The 21869-nt window shown below is 35.6% G+C and overlaps 1 protein-coding gene across 1 annotated transcript in view; it reads right to left on the bottom strand.

Moving 5' to 3' along the window:
• LOC150094048 (synaptogenesis protein syg-2-like) overlaps window positions 1–21869 on the bottom strand; it is a 255756-nt gene that overhangs the window by 39459 nt on the left and 194428 nt on the right. Inside the window, exons 6-7 of the mRNA XM_090412942.1 lie at window positions 5958–6254; window positions 4249–4521 (exon numbers count right to left, since the gene is read on the bottom strand). Coding sequence (XP_090269068.1) covers window positions 4249–4521; window positions 5958–6254 — 570 coding nt within the window. The remainder of the gene's footprint in view (window positions 1–4248; window positions 4522–5957; window positions 6255–21869) is intronic.

Below are 21869 nucleotides of genomic sequence, written 5' to 3'. Positions count from 1 at the left end.
ATGTTTTCATAACTTTCATCAAACCCAAAGAAAATTTCAAGAATATCTATGCATCAACCCCTTAAGCGCTGATCTCTATAGAATCTCGATCCTGTGCCATTTCTGGCAAGAAACTGCTCTCGCATTTTGTTACCTTAACAGCGTCCAGATCTGTCATTGATTGCCAACGTCTCTGATATAAATTGAGGTCATATGAGTCGCTCATCACCCCAAACCACAGCCTTCTGTTATGCTCTGTGGTAAATGTCTCATTCCCCAGCCAGTCCTACTAGAGAATGCTGTTCCAGCATATCACATGCAAGATTCTTAAAATTATTTAAAAATCCGACCTTGAGTCTCCTGAAATAAGCAGTCATTATGATAAATAATGATGATAAATCTCGCATCATTTTTTGAAACCAACACGTTCTTCTTACGCATATCTTAAAACTTATATTACCTTATTTAAATTCAATGTTAGAATTTTCCCCCTTCTGGTTTCAATGGATTCACGATACTTGCATATTACAGGCTCAATGAAATTTCCTTTGCTGACCGCTTAATAATCAGTGTCCTCCATTTAATAAAGTTATGCTTCAAGGTAACCGCTAATTATTTATTTCCGCATGATGAATCCACTGCCATATATTGCAACAGTCGATGAATAAATAAATCGAGAGATATTCATTGGCCCTTTAATTTAAGTTTAAGCCAATATTTACTTCAGCGTTTGGCCTACAGCTCTATTGAAATTAATATCACTTTTAGTTAACCGAATGAAATAAGGTTCTCTGAAAATGAAATGAGCAAATTCATCCAAAATTCAGTTCGATTGATCTACCGTAGACGTAACTTGTATAGCAGATTGCTCCTAAAGAGTCTTTGGGCTTACATACACATGCTTGCCACTGAATTAAAAATCTTTAAACAGATGTACGTAAACGTCACTTACGCAGTATATATGCAAAATACTTGGTCATGTGCATCACCACATGTTCTAGGGGCGACTATTTAAGGATGCTGCTGGTCAATGGTGTTGATCGTAATGGGAAAAACAAAGGATCTTTCGGAGTTCGATAAAGGGCTTATTGTGGGTGCCCGTCTGGCTGGAGCCAAGATTTTGAAAACAGCAGAGCTGATTGGTTTCTCAAAAGGTGAGATATCACGGGTGTTTAATCAGTGGAAAAATAACCCACATTACTTGTCTAAGAGGCGTAATTATGGCTCTAAGAGTCTGTCAGGAACGATATCTCCGTCATCTAAGAAGGCTTGCATGAACAAACAGAACTTGTAATTGACCGAAGCATTTAATGAAAACTGTTGAAGGGAATCGCTATTGGCAGTCGGATTAAAAATAAAAAAAGGAGGGGGAAGAAATAGCAGACACTACTTTCGTACTATTCTCGTATTTTCACAATTATAACAGAGAAATATGTAAAATTAACAATAACAAACTCGCCATAGTTTGACAAGCAGTTGTTTCCTTCACAAGGATTTTAAAAAAAGTTGACAACAAAAAATAAATAATAAATAATAAAATAATAATAATAATAATAATAATAATAATTGTTGATAACAAACATTTCGTTAATTTTCATTAAGAGCTGAATATAAAGAGTAGTCGCAATCACACTTTAGGATCAGAAGCTACTGTAAAGAAAACTCTTGGAATGTTAGAGAAACTGTATAAACAACTATAAAAATATCTATTTAACTACAAGCATGTACACATGTTTACTTATGTTGACCATAAATTTTACATGCCTTCAAACTTGCCAAACTGATACTGAAGACATCACAGCAATACACAAAACAAATTATGAATAAATACTTCAATCACATTAAATTCCATTCTTATAAAATAGGTCTGTCTCAATTTACAGTTCTTCTACGCTGCATGGACAGATTTAATACTGATATTCTTTGCTCTGATGTATAATAAATAAGATTTAAAATATTAAAAACTGTAGTTCAAGTTTTATGATAAAAAATATGTTTCTTGAAAACTGTAGACATTATTGTGTTAAATATTTGAAATCACAAGGACAAAAGGTGAGAAAAACGATATCAGAATTTCTACTCTATAGCATGAATAAATCAAAGGCAGCAAATGGATGGCACAAAGAGAGAACTTTCATTTCAATTGATGATTTATTTAAAAAATGAAAAAAAGTTTTACACAATAAATGTGTCAAAATCGTTTTAAATAATCGTCAAAAATATTAAGAAAAAAACTGCCTATTAATTTTTATGAATGTTTTCAGTGATAAACTTTCTGCGCCATTCACTTGTATACCTCAAAATATTTAAAATCACCAAATTATATCAAATGGATACTTATGAAACAATAAGAAAACTATTAATAAAAGTGTAAATTATGACTCTGCGAAATGTATAAATTACTTTTTTTTTCTTTGGATATTTTGGGAACATTTTACAATAGTGTAAAATATTTAAAAAAATAATTGTGCAGAATGCGATATTTTTATGAAACTGTACATACCAACTAATACATATGAGATACATAACAAAATAACCTCTCCTAACACGATGTAATGGCAATGGATATCAACAGATGGATATCTTTGAAATCTCACTCGAATATCCAGTTTTTATCAGTGTATTATTAAAGGTTTCAGAAAATCGCTTAAGGAAATGTCTCAAAAATTACTAAAATGCCAGATAGAATGCTATGTGGAACACAGAATATTCATGACACGAACATTTGATGAAAAAAGAAGTCTCAGTGATGATGTCCGCAGACCAGTCAATTACGAAAACTTTAAGGAAGAACAAAATAGCAAGTGATCTAGATTCCATAAATAAAAAGGAATGTATGGAAGACTGGCTTTCCAGATAACTTTCGCATGAAACAATAATAGTTCGTGAATTTGGAAGACTATTCAATTATGCAGAAGTAGACAACTTTTACACTGCTGACTAGATAAATGCACTGTTCGTTATTCTTCAAAAAATAGCTCACGAAACTGGATTCCCAATGTTTTCCAACCTTGCAATTTTCATTTTCACAACACCTCTAGTTTCCCTCAGAAGATCAATTACTTCAGTAGCTGGCTTTCCTATGACAGACAGATGATCCTCCCATCTTTGTCAGCTAAACTTTCCTCATACACAGTTTTGACAAGAGGTACACAAGGCAGGAGAGTATTTTCAATTCTTCCGTCATCGCAAAGACTGACGACCAGGCTCAAGCTCCACAGACAATGTGGTAACACGTCACTGAAGTGGCACTGCTGTCTGTTGAGTTACTGGAATTTCGTATCATCGCATTGTCACTTGTATCTGAATTATGGCAAAGAAGGGTCATTACCCTCCATATAAACTATACTTTACTCTCTTTTTCAGAGTTTTGATGTTATAAATTTCCAGTTTTTGATAATTTTTTACTCAAATTATTGGTAGGAACAATAACACTTGGTTGCCAATGAAAGACATCCTCATCCGTTCCCAGAGACTAACGAACCTTTGTTTCCAGTCTCAGGTATTTAGCATGTAGGGACTTTGTTCGCTGGTTTCTCTGAAGGCCAGGACCTCTACTAGAGTGATCTTCTTCAGATGTAGAATATTCTATATTGCTGTTAAGTAATAGAGCTTTTTGACCGTTGGTGGAAGATGTAGTACTACTATATTCCCTTCCAGCAGAACTGCTGGAATCATCTGCTTTGTCTTTCTTTCTATCTATAATGTCTGTTTTTATTTCAGTGAGCTACAACTGTTTTTATTCTTTACTTGATCACTTAGCAACTGAATGGCCCATTTCATAAGAAATGTATGGCTTCGCTGTGGCTCATAGTTGACATACTAGTTCCATTAACCTGTAATATACTATCACCTTAATAATAATAATAATAATAATAATAATAATTAGTAATGTATTTCAAAAAGGAAAATTAAAACAAAACAAATTAAATAACAATATCGATAATTGTATTGATGTGAACGCCATCCTAAAATAACATCACATGCAAATAAATATTAGCAACAAGAGAATTACGATTAAAATTTAAATGATTATGCTATACTACAGTAAATTCAATTGAAATAATGCAATGTTGCAATATATTCCTAGAACAGCTTGGATAAATTCAATTCAGTTATTTATTCGACTAAGAAATGTGCTACTTCATGCGATGCCTAATGCCTACAAAATCTAGAAGAAATTCTTACGGAAACAAAACACATCGTCTTACTAGAGGACTTGTAATCACATTAAGGAAAGCAAAATAAGCAAGAAGTACATTAACTTACACTTCACCACCAGTTCTTCGGTCTGAGATCGCATACTCCATCCTGCTGTGTTTAATCCCTCGCACGAATAATTGCCTCCCTTGTCCCTGGTGGCGTGTTTAACATGCAGGAGAGGTTCTGTTGTTTCCGTTAAGAAAATGCCATTGTGAAACCACCTGACAGCAGAGAGTCTGAGGGGATTGCCATCTTTAGCCTCGCAGAACAAGGTCACCGTGGTTCTTGCTGTCTCCGATGCGATATTCGTCGATACCGAGATATGAACTTTAGGAGAGTCTGTTCCCAAAAGAATGCAAAAGTGATGTAAATCTCAGCGAAAACAAGAAAAGGAAACAGCAAATAAACAATTCTCTTTCTAAAGACGAATTTGAAATGCAACACAATAAAGATTGGCTATTTATAAATATATACATGCTTTAGGGCTTATTTGAAACAAAAATAATTATTTGCTTCTCATTCTATTTATCAGCGTTTAATTTAGCGCAGCATCACTATTCCACCTCTGACTGAATGCCTTGCACGAACAATTCGACTTAAAAACCATTCACCCAAATCTTTATTGCAAAATGCACTGATGCACTTTTATCGTCAGCCATTGTACATGCTTTTGTGAATAATGGTTCCATCTTCGATTTTCCTTTAAAACGAAGAATACACACACACACACACACACACACACACACACACACACACACACACACACACACACACACACACACACATGCACGCACGTTTCTCTCTTAATTTATTCAACGATCCGTTTAGCATTTAGCGAAAAATTATGACTATTTTTGCCTTAGCTTATAAAAGCAGTCACAATGCCTGCGATGTGACTCTGCTAATTTTATTTAATTATTACAAATTTGATTACAGCGATGCTCGTTTTATCAATCGTTATTATCATAAGCAAGTTCAACTCTTTGACTTATAATCTAAATTCGGATACAAACAACAATTATAGCTTTAATTGATATTTTCTAATTAAAAGTCGACACGAAGACCATTTTCAAGGTACCTACCTCAGAATGGTAATATTTGGTTTGTTTAAGCTAATGAAATGGAAATAATTACTGCTAATGAAATGGGCCTCAGTTTGAGATAAATATTCAGTCATTGACATGCTTTATTTTAAGATGTTTTATTAGTATTATTATTATTACGTGACGCCTCCAGGGAGTCCAAAGACTCATCGAGGGAGGACCCCTACTCTACATCTCTCTGTCTCCACTAACTACAACTAACCGCACCTCCACGCCATCATCTACTGTCCGCCACCACCACTAGTATTTCAACAGACAATCACAAACATCCATGCCCACGGCGGGATTCGAATCCGCAGCCTTTTGGCTGCGGGGGAAGATACGCTAACCGCTCGGCCGGTATTTTGGATCTTAAGCAAGTATATTTCAGCAACAATATAATTCTGTGGCCCTAAGTCATCCTGTAGTTAAATATTCTTTGGCCTTCAGGGAGTTTATATACTTTTTTTAATTTTATCGAAATTGCCTGTTAAATAGTTTTACTTCTTATGAAAGCTAATAGTACATTAGTACCGTGGATAGGAATCTTCTCTATTTTTTATTAATTATATAAATTTTTATATTATATCTTTCTTATCTGTTTTTTGTTTTTATTCTCTCTCTCCCCCATTGACTCTGCGCAGATAATAAGTGTTGTGTTTGAGACGCAAGTTCTTTAACGCTGCGACTTACACAGGACGTCGAGCAGGACTGCTTCCGTGGAATTTGCTCGTCCAAAAGCGTTGCGGACGTAACAGGTGTAAGATCCGGAATCGTGCCGCGAGACATTGCTCAGTCCCATCTCCACGAGAAAGTCGTTGCGTGTTTCCGCTCTCCTCTCGCCCTCTCTCGGGAACACTTCCCCATCTTTATACCATCCGACTTCCGTAATGTTCGGAGGATTGGCGTTGTAAGCACAAGTCAGCGTTGCCACTCCTGACTCGTTTACCGTCAACCTTCCGACCGGCAGAATCTCCACAGCTGGGGGGTCTGAAAGAGAAAAATAAAATAAAATAAGGAATCTTAAAAACATAGGCACAAAACAGGGAGTTACAGTCAACTACCGTCAGAGGGCACTGCAATTACACTACATTTATACACCAGAATTCAAAATTAGTTGCGTGACTTTCTGTATTATTAACTGTGTCTCAACCAGAAAGATTTTCAGTACAAAGGTCGACATCAACGAAGTCTTGTTATCCCAACGACAACAGTTATTTAATGCGCAGTGATGAGACACACCTCCATCCAGATATCTGTCGCATCACTGCACATCTCCGGATATCTGTCGCATCATTTTCCTTGTTTCATAATGAACTAATGGTAGTAGATGGTGCAAGTTCTCTCTCTCTCTCTCTCTCTCTCATACACTGCAGTTCCATTATGTACACTCCAGACACCTGAATGAACTGCCCTGACCTAAGGGTAACAACGTCAGTATTAATGCAATTAACAGGATTTTTTTCTCTCTTAATTCTCCGTACTCTAATGAATGCCGAGTTGGTTCGTGTTTGTTCCAAAATATTTCATATAATTTCGTTTTTTTTTTAATGCTACCCTTCTCGTAACGTATACTCATTAAGGTTTACATGCTTTTCATTTTATAAATCGCGTTTTTTTTCTTCTTTTTCTAATTTTTAACAATGTTCTTCGCAGGAGTTTAAAATTTTTCAGTATTTCAGGAAGCCTTTCTATCCTCCTATCTCACCTGTTCTCGTTACTTCTGTCTGTTTAAACTACCGTGATTCTTTTGACTTTCTTCGGCGCTATTATTCTTTCATTCTACCTGATTTGAGTCGTTCTTCCTCTCTGACACTTCAACACTGAGCTCATTATTTCATCCTTTACAGGTAACTCTTTTTCCCTGCAGGCAAATTCATCGTCACATGGCTAGCATCGCATAATAACTACTAAGGACGGGGTGTTATTGTAAGGATAAAGATCCCTTTCAGCTCTGATGGACAGTTGTGACAATCCATAATTACATTTTTTTTAAAACTCTGTTTCTATCCAATCAAGAAAACTGCGAAGCTTTGTGCAGTAATGCGAAGTATCTCTGCGCGTGCGCAAAAGCGTCGCTTACGATGTTACAGATTGCTTTTTTTTGTAGTTTATTAGTAATAAAATTTGCTTAACTAGAATAAAATGCAGCGTATAAATATTATACCATTTATATAATAAATAATATTGCAATGTTTGTTATAAAAAATTTAATTATGTTAATGTTATATTCAGTCGTCTAATTTTGCTGTGCTTGCAGTTTTATTTATTCGTTTGTAGTGCGTTCGTATTCCTTAGCATCTGAGTTTTGGGCTGTGGTCCTCTTTCTTAATTAAGGACTTGGTTAATGATGACTTGTCTACACGTCTGGAATTTTAATAGATCCTTAACTTAACTCGTAATCTTCCGAGGCAATTTCTTATAATGTATTTCCCTCTCGAATTAACTTGCCAACACTGTTATTAAAACTGGGGATAAACTTGAACTCTGCGCTGTGAAATTCCCCTCAAGTTCTCTCTGGATTTAAAATTCATGAAGCGTTTAAAACACCCGTCGAGGGTAAAGAAGATCATTCCGCTATTTCAAATCCTTTCATGAGATCGGTTTTTAGAAAATAATTCACGCTTTTCTATTTTCATAATACAAAAATTGAGTAAACAATTTCATTCTTCAGTTTTCATGTACATTTTTCTACACACGCAGATAACAGTTCCCTCGAATGGAGGATAAAAACATCAAGAATTCTTCTTTGATGTAAGCTTTGCTGCTTTGCTGTAACTGAATAGATGCATTCTCTTCTGATAGGTAATAATCTTGAGAACGCTTCAAGAACTTTGCTTTGATAAACAACTCATTCACTTTAGAATACAATTCTATTTGACGAAAATATTCCAGAAAAAAATGTACGAGTATCACATACTATTATTAGAAAGGAAGAAAAAAATACTTTCTGTCTCTTTTGCAATATTTGCTTGTTTCCACTGTATCCCGTCGAATATACTTTTGGTGCTACAGAACTTCCTTATGCACAGTTTAAACATGAAGGACTTATTACAATGCCATACGATTTGCCTAAAAACATTCTAAGCATGTTGCCATCTTATTCCTTTTTATGATTTAGTGGGTAAGCTTCTTTCATCTGTGTTGTAACTTCGTCTTTATGATGCAGCAACTTTTCAAGTAATCCATTGCTTTGCCCATGTAACATGATCTATTCTTCTTTCTCCTCCTCTGTTGTTTGACAGATCTTACACTACAGGAAGATATTTTCTTCTAAAGTATCTGATATAAACATCCTAAAAAGCAATCTTCAATGGGAATCAGATAACTTGAGTTATCTCCAGTTGTTCACGAACATGTAAGTTAAATAACGTTAACCTTTTGTCGATATACAGACATTGGAGGTCCAACTTTCTCAGCATTTAAGAAGCTTTTATCTTTTTTCTGTGCTATTTCACTTCTGAACAATAATACCTCGAAAAGAATTTCAAATCTGTCCAATCACCTAACACGCTTTTCCTATCACGTAGGAGAGATCCCTTAAAAATTAACCCTGTTCAGGAAAGATAAATTAAGTTAAGCAATTTACCCCACACCATCACCACCACCACTCATTCATTTTACTCATATTGCCCAGACTTACTGTTGAATTGCATTTCATTCTACAAATATTTCAATCTTTATTCATAAAAAATATTTTAATTATCCCAACTTTTATCTCTACTTCATCCTCTTCTACTGCTATTATGCAAAACAGTTTATAACTGATAGATTTCTTAAAAGTCTTGACAACCCCAAAATATTGAAATCTGTTGTTTATGAGTTTTTTATAAATATTCAAATGAGATATAACAAAATTTAATATTAACTTGTAACTACTGGATAATACATGCCTCAACTCAAATTCGGCAAAATTGTTTCTGAATCAAAGAAGAACCATAAAAGAGGGCCATTTGTTCTGTTTTAAACTCCTGCATGAAATTTTAAAGATTCAAAATTGCCCAATGTGCTCTTTCCAGATGGCTGTATGTGAATGTATTTTGGAAGAATATAATAAAATAGACACGCCATTAATCTTTCTTCATTTGTTTCCCTATCTAGTGCCAAAAACCCGCTTTAGCAGAGAAATATTTTCGCATTAAACCAAAAAACTTACATTTGCTATACGAAAAGCCAATTTTACTTGAAACATCTTTCGAACATTAATATGTGAAATTGTCAATTTTAAGAATTTGTGAGTTACATGAATGTAAAGTTGTAGAGATCTGTGCATACATTTCACTACTAAATAGCGGCGGAAAAGTTCATCTAAGGAACACAATTTTCTGGTTTAACTCACTTAAGGAAACCCACTTCGGAACTAAAAGTATTAGTCGAGCACCGGTGGCATTATATCCACTAGAAAAGTTCATCTGCATTCCCCGCATCAGCCGATTCAACCGTCGAGGCTCAGCGGAGGTCGATGAACGAAATCCACACGGACAGCCGAGCTTCAAACCAATAAAAACAGAAACACGCGAGGAAACATGCCTCGCAAGGTCACGCAAATTATATTTAACACATCGCAGTTCTGAAATATGGAGATAACTCGAATTGTAAAATCCATTCTGGAAAATTCGTTTCTGCTGTATTTCTTCATTAAAATACGGTCTCAGAGTATTATCCGCTATCAAGGTTATATTTCGCTTCCTCCTCCTTCAACACCTTTCCCGTTTTCTTAGTCCTTATCTGCGAACTGGAATCATCCCTTCCTAAAGAACGCACACACACTCGAGCGATGTCCTGGCAATGATAATCGATATTTAATTTCTATGTCTGACCAGTTGTGTAACGAGGCGTGTCCTACCAGAAATAATATATTCTTTATTAAAACCACCTAATGCGTATATATTTCCCTGAGAGAGCAGCGAGTTGTGAAATTCGAAGAGCTTGCCTATAATGGGATTTGGATCCCTCTCGGTGTTCATCGAGGCTGATTTAGGCAAAAGTAAATATATTCTTCAAGATATTAGAAGACCATAAATGAAGGGAAAGGGATACGTTTTCTCTTCTAGAGAATTCGGCAGTAAGAGGGCGCAGAACAATTTCAGCGACACTTCCTTAGAGGGAAGGAAAAGCAGGTAATATTCACTGGAATAACTTAATTAATATGAATAAGAAATATTGCAATATAATCATTAGTGGAAGAAACTATTCGTTAATGTTGATCGGGAATACATTGCACAATTAAATATCAAAACTCAAAATGTATTTTACATGCATTGATCTGCACTGTGTTTTGATTCTGGGAGTTATACAAAACATAAAAGACTGGATTACGTTCTTGTACAAAATGTTTTTAAGTGGTGACAATCTGTATGAGTTTTCGCATCTATATATTGTCTGTTGGCTTAGAACGTTTACATATCATCAGATATATGGATGTGCCGATCGCTGAGTGAGAGCTAAGTGATTAAAATGGCAAAGAGCATATTGTGTATCACTTTTATCTAATCGCAAAAGATGAACCTCGTTAATTTAATTGGAATTCGTTTCCTTCAAATCCATCCCTTTCAACGAATAGAGTGCTCTGATTAGTGGTCACGGTGAGTTAATGTAATCGGCGGACCACCCTCTGCTGAACTCGCTCAGCGCAAGTATTTATGCTGTACATCCGTATATTCACGAGGCCGATTCACCTGTTTGAGGGACGAAAAACCCCCAGTTTCCGGGCGAAACCCTCCACCTCTTCGTTTGATTGAAAAGATCTGATAAAGCTCTTTTCACATCACAGACGGGATTTGATCCCGGGTCTTTCTGACCAAAGGGGTCGTTTATACCAACTGAGCTATGGAAGCTCCATATTTTCTCGTAGTGTAAGAAAATAAAAGTTGAAGTGCAGAATATCTTCTAAGCTATTAATATATTATATATTCATATTATGTCTTTACCGACTGAGTATAATATATATATATATATATATATATATATATATATATATATATATATATATATATATATATATATATATAAGGCGCCAAGAACCTTTATAAGGGCTTTTCAAACGAATGGGTAAGTTAGCCGGTCTCATGTGCAGGTGAAAGATTTTGCTTCTCTAAAACTGGCATTTTTGCCACAAAATAGACAGACCTGCCCGAAGAATACACACAATTAACTGACTTGTGTCGTAGTTAGTTGCTTCTGCTGTCGTTCCAAAGAGCCAATAGCACCATGTAATTTACAAACCAATCAGAAAAAGAAAGACCTGCTTAAAACTACGAGTATCTGCAATCGACAGTATATACTTGGAAAAGACTTCCAGGATTTCACTTTCGAAAGGAGTCCCGAAGAATTTTTAAAACATGCGCTTCCTAAAATACTGAAAATTTTTTATAATAAAGACTATTTCCATATAAATATAGTAAAATTGCCATCAACAAATCTGCGTTATACGTTTGGAGAGTACGCTTTTCCTCCACGCTTATAAGGTTGCAACAATCCCTTCTGGGTCTAGTTTTCGGCAACTAATCTTGATTAGCTGGTTAGCACCTTAGTTAGCATGCTCTCAAGGAAAACAATTATAAGAAAAAGAAAGAAAAAATCGGAAAGAATGAAAGGACTCAGAATCATTCTTTTATTCATATAATCATGTTTTGTTCTTCAAAGGAAGCATTATTTGATAGTCAGAAAGAAAATAGTGCGCGGATCAGAGAGATGCCAATTCTTTGACTCTACTGACAGGTTGTCATGTCTGACAGCGAGCTCGAAGAAGTTTCGCGTTGTCTTCTTGCTGTCTTTCAGGGGAGTCTACCTTTGAAATCCATTTAGCTTGTCATTTGGACATCAAACGGTCGTTTTAAATCGGTGAAAGGTCCACAAAGCAAAGCCAAATATTGATTTTACTATCATGGTCTTTATTCGTGTGCTCCATTAACTTGTAAGCTCACTTCGCAGCCTGTGGAAAGGCAGGAAATTATTTCTTTCTTTCATCTTTCATGAATGTTTCTCTTAGAACATCTTTAAGGAAGCCAAATCCTCGGAAGTCTCGTAAACAGCTTTTCATCAGTTCAACTAATTATTTGGACGGATCATAAAAGAGAATTCCTCCAAAAGTCCGAAGATCGAAGCTAATATTGGAAATGTCATTTTTCTTTTATTCAGCCGAATGAGAGATTCAGCAGGGAAAACGCTGCTAAAAGGATTGAGTCGCTCTTCTCTGTGCGCTGAATGTGAATCACGTCTCTTCCTGTGCATTGCACTTAGAATACATAGAAAAGCACTTAATAAGTTAAACACAAAGTAATGCAGTTCTACTTCTTTATTGTGTTATTTCTAAGTGGGGTTTAAAATTTTGTCAAGAATATTACACATCTTTACAATGTCAAACACCGTTCAACATAAATTTCACTTAATTCGCGCAAAGAACTTCTTAGCATTGAAAGAAAAGAATTTAAAGAACGTAAACCAGTTTCAAAAATGCGCTCTCCTATTCTGATAGCATTTGCTTCAATTTCATAACAATTACTTTCTACTTGTTTGTTAAGAGTTCAGTTGCATTTTGACATGGTATTTATTTACTTGTTTATTTTATAAATAAAACAAGAACGTTACACCGAATTTATAACTATGCTTGACATGTTTATATCTTGAATTGAATCCACACGTGAAGTAGTTACGAATCACATGAATATGGACATAAGCGTGAGTTACAGATTACACTTGCTTTTCTGCTGAAGAATCTTATCCTGATTTAAAGGAGACTGTCGTCAATCCTGATAAATCGGTCATTAACCTTTGACCATAAACAGGGACTTGAATAATCTCCTCCAACAGTAGATATAATCCTGTATCCTAAATTACAGAAGATATCTTCCAGAGCAGTTTTAAAAACGTGAGGAACCAAATATTCATCATCATATAGAATTAGAAATAATCATTTTAATTATTTCTTCAGGAAAATAATTTTAAGAAAACAACGAAAAGAGGCAGGGAAAGAGAGAAACATGTTGTCACTCCAATCATATAAGGAAGATGTTAGCTCTTACTATAATACGTACTGGCGGAGGTGCCTTAAACGCTTTATTAAATCCATTCCTTAAGATAGGGTAAAAATGGTGCACATACATATATATACACACACCTTTTTAGCTGCCTGTTTTACGATAAAGTTAATGCTAGGAAAATATCGGATTACTTTGTTTCAAACGCAAATAAAACTACCACTGTGTGTGATTCTTATTTTAATATGTTAGTTGTTTTATTACTCTGATCTATTTACGCGATCGCGCATGCGCACGCACGCGCACGCACGCACACACACACACACACACACACACACACACACACACACACACACACACACACACACACACACACACACACACACACACACACACACACACACACACACACAGAGAGAGAGAGAGAGAGATGCATAAAGTCGTACAAGAAGTTCGGTCGATAATATAGCTCTTCCCCTTTTTAGCAGATATTTCTCATGCGAAACAAATACAAGAGTTACGATGCCCTTGTCAATGGTCAAAAGAACGAGGTTTATTGAATTATTTGTTCATCAGTGCAAGATTTGTTTTTCTATCAGTGCAATTTGATTTTGCAGCTGAAGGAAGCAGCTGGTGAGTTCATTAGAATTTCCTAATTTTCAAAGTGTTTCGTGTAACTCTTTAATTTCGCTGCAGACATCCTCACCAACCTCGAATACTTTATTATACTTAGCTGCCCACTTCGCTGTAAACAAAGTCTCTCTAATGTACCATCAAAGAGGGGAAAGTACGAACAACATCATAGTTGAGAGGATTTGGGAAAACGCACCTGATACATTGGAAACCGCTAATGTGGCGAGCAGATGTTGGGAACACAATAATGGGTGTATTTCTACATGCCATTCAACTTGGCGAAACAACCTACCAGGGCTCCATTGTAAGTTAACGATAAATTAATCTAACATTTCCGTAGAACAGCGACATACAGTCTAAATTTACATTTATGGGATCTGTCATCTACATCAAGAGGCCAATGTGTTTACTTGTTGACAACGATCATGCCGCAGGTATTTAAATGCAAATGTTTGGTGGTGTTGTGTTCGTCGTGCTGATGTCTGACGTGGTAGTTGAAGAGTAAATGGCTTTGGTCAGAATTAACAATAAACTGAGGAAGAAAGGAGGGAAATCATGAAAATACAATGGAGGACAAAACCAGAATAACTGCTCATCTCAGTGTATTTACTAAGCTTTAATTTATGGATATGATTTTCTCTACTGAAATATTGATTTAGAAAAAATATTTCTGGCAATATCGAACGCGGAAATCTTTTTTTTTTTTTTTCAACTGACCTGCTTACTGGAGTAAAGCAGGTGGAGAAAGAAAGAAGAGGAAAACGAGCAGCTCATTTCTCGATCACTCTCTCTCTCTCTCTCTCTCTCTGTCGTATCGGGGGAGAATTGATACTGGGGTCATTTCAAACGTTTTGCACATCCTATCTGTGTTGTTAAACCAAACACATTTAAAAGCATTAATTCGTGTATTTTCGTGATAAGTCGGGTCACTCCAACAGAAACCTATTTAACGATAGATAAGCGTTTCCACCAGAGTGGTTCTTTCGACTCAGGAAACAGTCGAAGTCTGGAGGACTCGTGTCAGGACTGTGCGTGTAGTGATGAAGTACTTGCCACCCACACTTTTCCATATGATCAAATACTTCATCTGACTCATCTAGTCGCACTTTAAAATTATCCTCCTAAAAAGCGTCAAAAAAACTTAGAGACTTTGAGATTATTGTATTTTCTAAGATATAAAGATAGTATCATACTAGTATATTTGAAATTTTGTTCTATGTCCGGAAAGTTTTAGGGCTAGCTGTAGTGATCGCGGTTTGTATTGGAATTAGTCGGTATTATGAAGAGCCAATTACGACCTTGAAGAAAGTATTAAGTGTTAAACGTTTGATTTAAAAAATGACAATATTTTTTAAATCAAATCTTTATTCAAAATCAAATTCCATTAAATATTTTATCGTGTTTAAGAATGAAAAAACAAAACAAAAAAACTTGAATTTACGAAACTTTATCCATAAGAATTTGCCCTTAAATTCATGGCGTATGCAAGATGACCATTATGGATGAAATCCATCCAGTTGAATGTCAATAATATTCAACTGGATGGACGGTGGCTTTTTACCATTCCAGGATGGTAAAAAGCCACCGTCCTTTTTAAGACTCGAATGGATTTAGTTTAGCGAGTTTTTTTTTTTTTTTGACAAATAGAACTCAAAACAGGAATGAAACCTAAAGCTGAAGTTGACAGCACAACAGAGAGATCCATACAGAAAGAATTTTAATGCCAAGAATGTTCAAGGTTCTTTTTTTGATATCTTTATCGTAAAACTCTGTAAGCGGATTCTTTTTTTTTTTTTTTTCAATCTGCAATTCGTTTATCTTCATTTACCTTTAGAAAATTTACAAACGGAAAATACTGGATTCGAAAAAAGGTGAAAATAATATTGGATATTAGCTGTTAGTGGTTTTGACAAATAAATTTCACTATGAGGTTTAATTAAAGTGTAAACAACAAAAATAAAAAAGAAGGCTCAATTGATTTCGCTTGGCTGCCTTGTTGTGAGTCAGCTATTGGGATTAAAATGAGGGAAATTTGACAATTTTGCAGATGATCACGGATTGTAACGCATTTTTATATTGGAATACATTTCAGTGCTTTCATCAGTCTCAAAACAGAAAACCACTTGGGTAATTCTCATCACAACGACATCATTTAATTATTTACTAATCTTCATTCACCGTGCACACGCAAAAAAAGTGTCACTGTGTGAATGCAATCAAAAATGGTGTCGGCAGAGATAATCTTTGAGCACTTGCGTAATATTTGTTTAAAAGATTAATTTTCTTGTTACCAGTCAACAAGTGAATACACTTCAGTGATCTCTTGTAAAGTGTTAATATAACAAAATCCTTCCTTAATCTTCACCTTCTGTTCTACGTTAAAGATGTTAAATTATGCAGTAACGCTTAGATTACCTACGGCTTTCATAATATTAAGAAAATGTTATATTTTCTGGCACAACACATAATGGGTAAAGTTGTGCAGGATTTTCCGTGGCGCAAATGTAAATATTAGGTTTAGGGTGCAATTTTTGATTTTCATATCTAAGACTAAAACTTGTGAAGTCTTCCAGAATGATTAGCAAAGTTCAAAAAAAAAAAATGCAGGAAAAAAAGTTTTTTTAAAAAAAACAAAATGGGCAAAATAAAGAAATGTCAACAACCAAACACAAAACATAGTTCAATCCATATTTAGAAGTTCTGTTGCTATTTCTATACACGCCTCGAAATAGTAAGCGAGTAGATTTATCTATTAGGTTTATTGAAGATATTTCTCGATAATGGTCAAATACCTAAATTGGCTTGGTCCGTGCCCTAGTACGTTCATATCATTCCTGACAAAATAACGCTCTCCCTATACCTTCTGATCTCTTCTTAACCCGTGCTCATTCCAAATACGGTAGTCACTTATGGCATCTGGTCTTTGGATTTCCCTACGAGCAGGATCAGGTTTCTCTTTCTCGACTGTCATTTACCTCTAAACACTTTTTGCTGGTACAAACATGTCACATCGATTTATTCTTTGTCTGCGAACTTTGCACCGTTTAACGCTGAAGGCGACCATTTTCACCGACCGGCAACTAACGTTGTACAAATCTCAAATATCCTCCGAACCTTAGAATATTGTTTTCATGTTTGAGCCTGTGAACCAAAAATCTCCGTAAAGCTTTTTAATGCTGTTCAGAGGAAAGCGATTCGACTGATCAATGATCCCTTTCTCACTGACTCACTTCAGTTCTGTGTCTTTTCTGCGTACAATCATACGACAAGAGAGCTGAAAAGTTCTGATAAACACCTAGAACGATAATGATATTAAAGCAACTGATATACTTTCAGCAAAGGATCTGATATACTGATATCAGATCCTTTGCCTTAGACAGATGAAAGAAAAATATAAAGAATTCAGACTCCCTCTGGTAATGTGTTTCTTAGACTGCTCTAAAGCTTTTGACTGTGTTAAACATGTGAAACTGTGGGAAGTAATGAAAATAATGGGTTTTCCTCAACACACTATCAGGTTGATGGCCAACTTGTACAGGGAGCAAGAAGCCACGGTAAGAACAAGTGTTGGAGTGACGGACTGGCTTCAAGTTGGAAAAAGAGTTAGGCAAGGATGTTTACTTTTTCCTCACTTGTTTAATATATATGCGGAGGACATCATGTGTTAAGCATTGTATGAGCTAAAGACAGGTTAGGATAGGAGGTAGATTGATCAGTAATCTGAGGTATGCCGATGATACAGTACTCCTTTGTAATGACATGGAAGAACTATGACTAATTCTAGACAAAGTTAACAAGATCAGTAATTAACAGTGGACTTCAACTCAATCCTAGCAAGACAAAAATTATGGTTCTCAAAGGAAATACAAACAGAGAAGCTCTTGAGAAACAAGTGTATCTTAAGGAGAAAGAATTGAGGAAGTCAGCAAGGTTGAGTACCTGGGATCCATTATTAATGTGAGAATTTCTCTTCAGAAGACGTCAGAAAAAGGTAAGAATGGCTAAAAAACAGTAAGAGACCTGTATAAAATCTGGAAGTGTGGATCTATCTCCATGGGAACAAAGTTCAGGATTTGGATGCAGTTGTTTTCCCAACAGCGACTTATGGATGTGAGACTCGGGAAGTTAGATAAGAAAAGCATATATGCTTTTGAGATGTGGTGCTACAGAAGGCTGTTGAGGATATCATATACTGAAAGGCGTACAAATGAATGGGTGTCAGAACAGATCAGTAGAACTTTAAGGCTCCTTAAGGATATTGACAAAAGAAAGTTGAAATATTTTGGATACATAGAAAGGATGGAAGGGGGACTTCTCAGAACAGTAATAGAAGGTAAAGTTCCTGGTAAAAGAGGAAGGGGTAGACCATCAATGAGATGGATGGATGGTGTGAGTGGAGTGACTGATCTTCAGAGAGTTGAGGTCGCCAGAAAAGCAAATAACAGAACTACATGGCGAGGCCTGGTGTGGCACATCACCGAGCATCGGAGTGACCATACGGCGTCTGTAGATGCCCAGTAAACATAATAGTAGTAATAGATATATTTTTTTCTCAGAGGTTTGCTAATGATGCAGCAGTGTTACAACGCTGCTGCACATTTGGAATCATCTGAGAAAAAAGTGGTTCTATCAGTTGCTTTAATATCATTTCCGTTCTGGGTGTTTATCAGAACTTTTCAACCTCTCCCAACCCATTCGTAAGTGTTGTTCTAGAGAACTGGCGCCCATCATTTCTCAGCTTTCCGCTAGGCATATTAAAAGACGAGTAGCTGCTGCTCAATATCCTTTTACAGCCCAACTGCAAACTCAAAAGAACCTGCTTCTCCTCTTTCTCTTTCACTCGATTCGAGCTTTCCTCTGGAACAGTCTTTCTCACGAAGTGTTCTACAACTCTTGAAAAGCTAGAGCATTTTTCTTCCATAGTTCACATTAATATTCGCGAACTATATCTATCTATATACAAGATAAGATTGTTATGTTTATAATAATATATATATATATATATATATATATATATATATATATATATATATATATATATATATATATATATATATATATATATATATTCATCAAAGTTTGATTTGCTTCCTCAGTCTTAAGAAAAGGCTGGTTATATTCCACTAATTCGGGCCCTACCAAAGGACCCTATGAGTTGTGCAGATACTTTCTGAAAATGAAAGCTGTGCCGAACAAAGCGGCCTTTTTCAGCTGCCCAATTTTTAATCCATCTAACTAGAGTGCTTCTAGATGTTTTTTCAATGTTTTAGGGATGGCGCCTATTATTATGGGAACAACTTTCGTTTTCTTTTGTCAGATTCGTTCAACTTCGATTTGCAAATCGCGATATTTTGTAATTTTTTCATTTTCTTTGTTGTCAATCCGACTGTCTCCTGGTACTGATATTTCGATAAACGTAACACCCTTGTTTTCACTTTTTTCAACCACTGTGATATCGGGTGTGTTACATTCCAAGCTTTTGTCAGTCTGGATTTTGAAATCCCAGAGTATTTTAGCTTTTTCATTCTCAACCACTTTCTGGTGAACTTTATGCTTCCAATAATCTTTAGATACTTCAAACCCATACTTTTTACATAAATGCCAGTGGATTATCTTAGCTACGTTATCATGCCTTTTAGTACTCAATTTGTGCAATTTTGCTGCATCCACTTATAATGTGGTCTACCGTTTCTTCCTTTTCTTTGCACAATCTACATTTACTGTCTTCTTGATTTTTTGTTTTGTATTTTTGCCTTCATAACGTTGGTTTTAATGGCCTCTTCTTGTGCTGCAAAAATTACCGATTCTGTTTCTTTCTTTAGTGCTCCATTTCTCAACCATTGCCAGGTCAAGTTGCTGTCAGCGCTGTCCTCTATGCTGTGAAGGTATTTTCCATGCAATGCCTTATTTTTCCATCTTTCAGTTCTCACTTTTACTTGGTTGGTTTTGTATTCCAATCTAGTCTCCATGGGTTTAAATAAACCCTATTTCCTTACCGCAATTAGAATTTTTATTTTTCCTTTGTTTGCTGCAGGTAATCATTCCAATTTCGTTTTTCTTCTTCAATAACTTGCTCCACTTGTAATAATCCTCTGCCTCCTTTTTTGCGTGATAGATATAGCCTATCAATGTCACTGCGAGGATTGACGGCATGGTGCATTTTCATTAATTTTCGAGTTATTCGATCTAAATCGTCCATCTCTAGCTGCGTCCATTCAACACTGCCTGCTGGTTTTCAGAACAGGTATGGGCCAGGTGTTAATTGCTTTTATCAAATGTCCAGCATTAAGCATTGACTTAAGGAGTTTTCTTAATCGTCTTATGTATTCTGCTCTAGTTCTTTCTTTGATCTTATTGTGCAGAATTTGTGATGTTTCTAAAATTCCCAAATATTTGTTGCTGTCTTCGAATGTTATTGCCTTGATTATTTCACCATTGAGCAGCTCGATTTCGTTCATATCTTCAAAATTTCCTCTTGTTATTCCAGCAATTGCACATTTGCCTAAGCCGAAACCCATTGATATATCTTGACTGAATATGTGCACAGTGTTTAGCAACGACCCGAGTTCATTCTCTGATTTTGCATACAACTTCAGATCGTCCATATATAAAAGGTGAGATATCTTTGCACTCTTTTGCGCAGTTTGATAACCATGAGCAATTTTATTTAAAATTCTAGTTAAGGGGATCAATGACAATATAAACAATAGAGGAGATAATGAGTCTCCTTGAAAGATGCCCCTTTTTATGTTTACCTCTCCAATTTCTTCTCTATTTATAACCAATGTTGTTTTCCAGTTTTTCATGCTGAATTGCAAAACGTTTTGCACGTTTTCGCTAATACCGAATAGTTCTGTGCATTTTAAAATCCAACAATGAGGCACCGAATCAAACGCTTTTTTATAATCTATCCAAGCCATATGAAGGTTGGTTTTTCTACGTTTGCAATTTTTAAGAATCATTTTATCAATCAGCAATCGGTCTTTTGTGCCTCTTGACTTTTTGCTGTTACCTTTTTGTTCAATTGGGAATGGGAAGTTTTCTGGGTTTGGACCTTTTTCTTTATCCTTTATGATCAAAAACGTTTTCCCTGCTGCCACTCTTCTCTGCTTTTTCCTTCTAAAACATCATAAAATTGGTTAGCAGGTCTTTCATGCAAGCCTGTTAGATATTTCAACCAGTAGCCAGGTAATTCATCCTTCCCGGGTGTTGACCAATTTTTTATATTTTAGCTTGCTTTTGAACCATTTCATTTGTTATTTTCAGTTGGTCCATTTTTCGTTCTTGAGATTCGTTCGTAATTTGTTCAATCCATTTTGCCTCTTAGGGTTGTCCCATAGATTTTTCCAAAACATTAGTGTATTTTCTTTGTCTCTGGTATTTATATTTATATTTGCTTGTACTGTTCAATGCGTGCACTGTGTCTTCTTATTTTAGCTGCAACTGCAACTATTTTTTGCTTCACTTCCTCTAATACTTCATCAATAGGTCGTGTTCCAGTATTATATCTCTTTATGAGGTATATATATATATATATATATATATATATATATAAAGTCAACCATCTATCGATTCATATGGAACAAAACAAACTGGCTTTTTTACTCCAAGCTATGTATTTCTCTCAAAGATGGAGACAAAACTTGATCGCCATTGACAACAGGTTACCAACGTTCCGCACTTGATTTCTCCTTAAAGCCCTACAGTAGTAAATAGCACACAAATGCACCACTGAATATATTTTCACCTCTGCCACTAGAGGTCTCTCTCTCCACAACCTTAAGCGCACGTGCCAGTGCATCTAACAAACTTCTACAAAGATTCCCTTCGAAGAGTGCCTATCTTTCTGATAAAAACTAATAATTCATTGGAGAAACGTACACTCAGCAACACCAACAAACTCTACAGCTCTAATACAACAGTCTAACCAAAGCATTTTATTGGAAAATCCTGCATCATCCCACCAAACACCATTTCAATGTGACCTACCGTA

Source organism: Typopeltis vanoorti, chromosome 23 (genome assembly GCF_054136105.1).
Source record: "Typopeltis vanoorti isolate ZY-2024b chromosome 23, IOZ_Tvanoo_1.0, whole genome shotgun sequence".
In the NCBI taxonomy this organism is placed as follows: Eukaryota; Metazoa; Arthropoda; class Arachnida; order Uropygi; family Thelyphonidae; genus Typopeltis; species Typopeltis vanoorti.
Note: the sequence above shows the minus strand (reverse complement) of the source record. Positions and strands in the feature narration are given on the sequence as shown.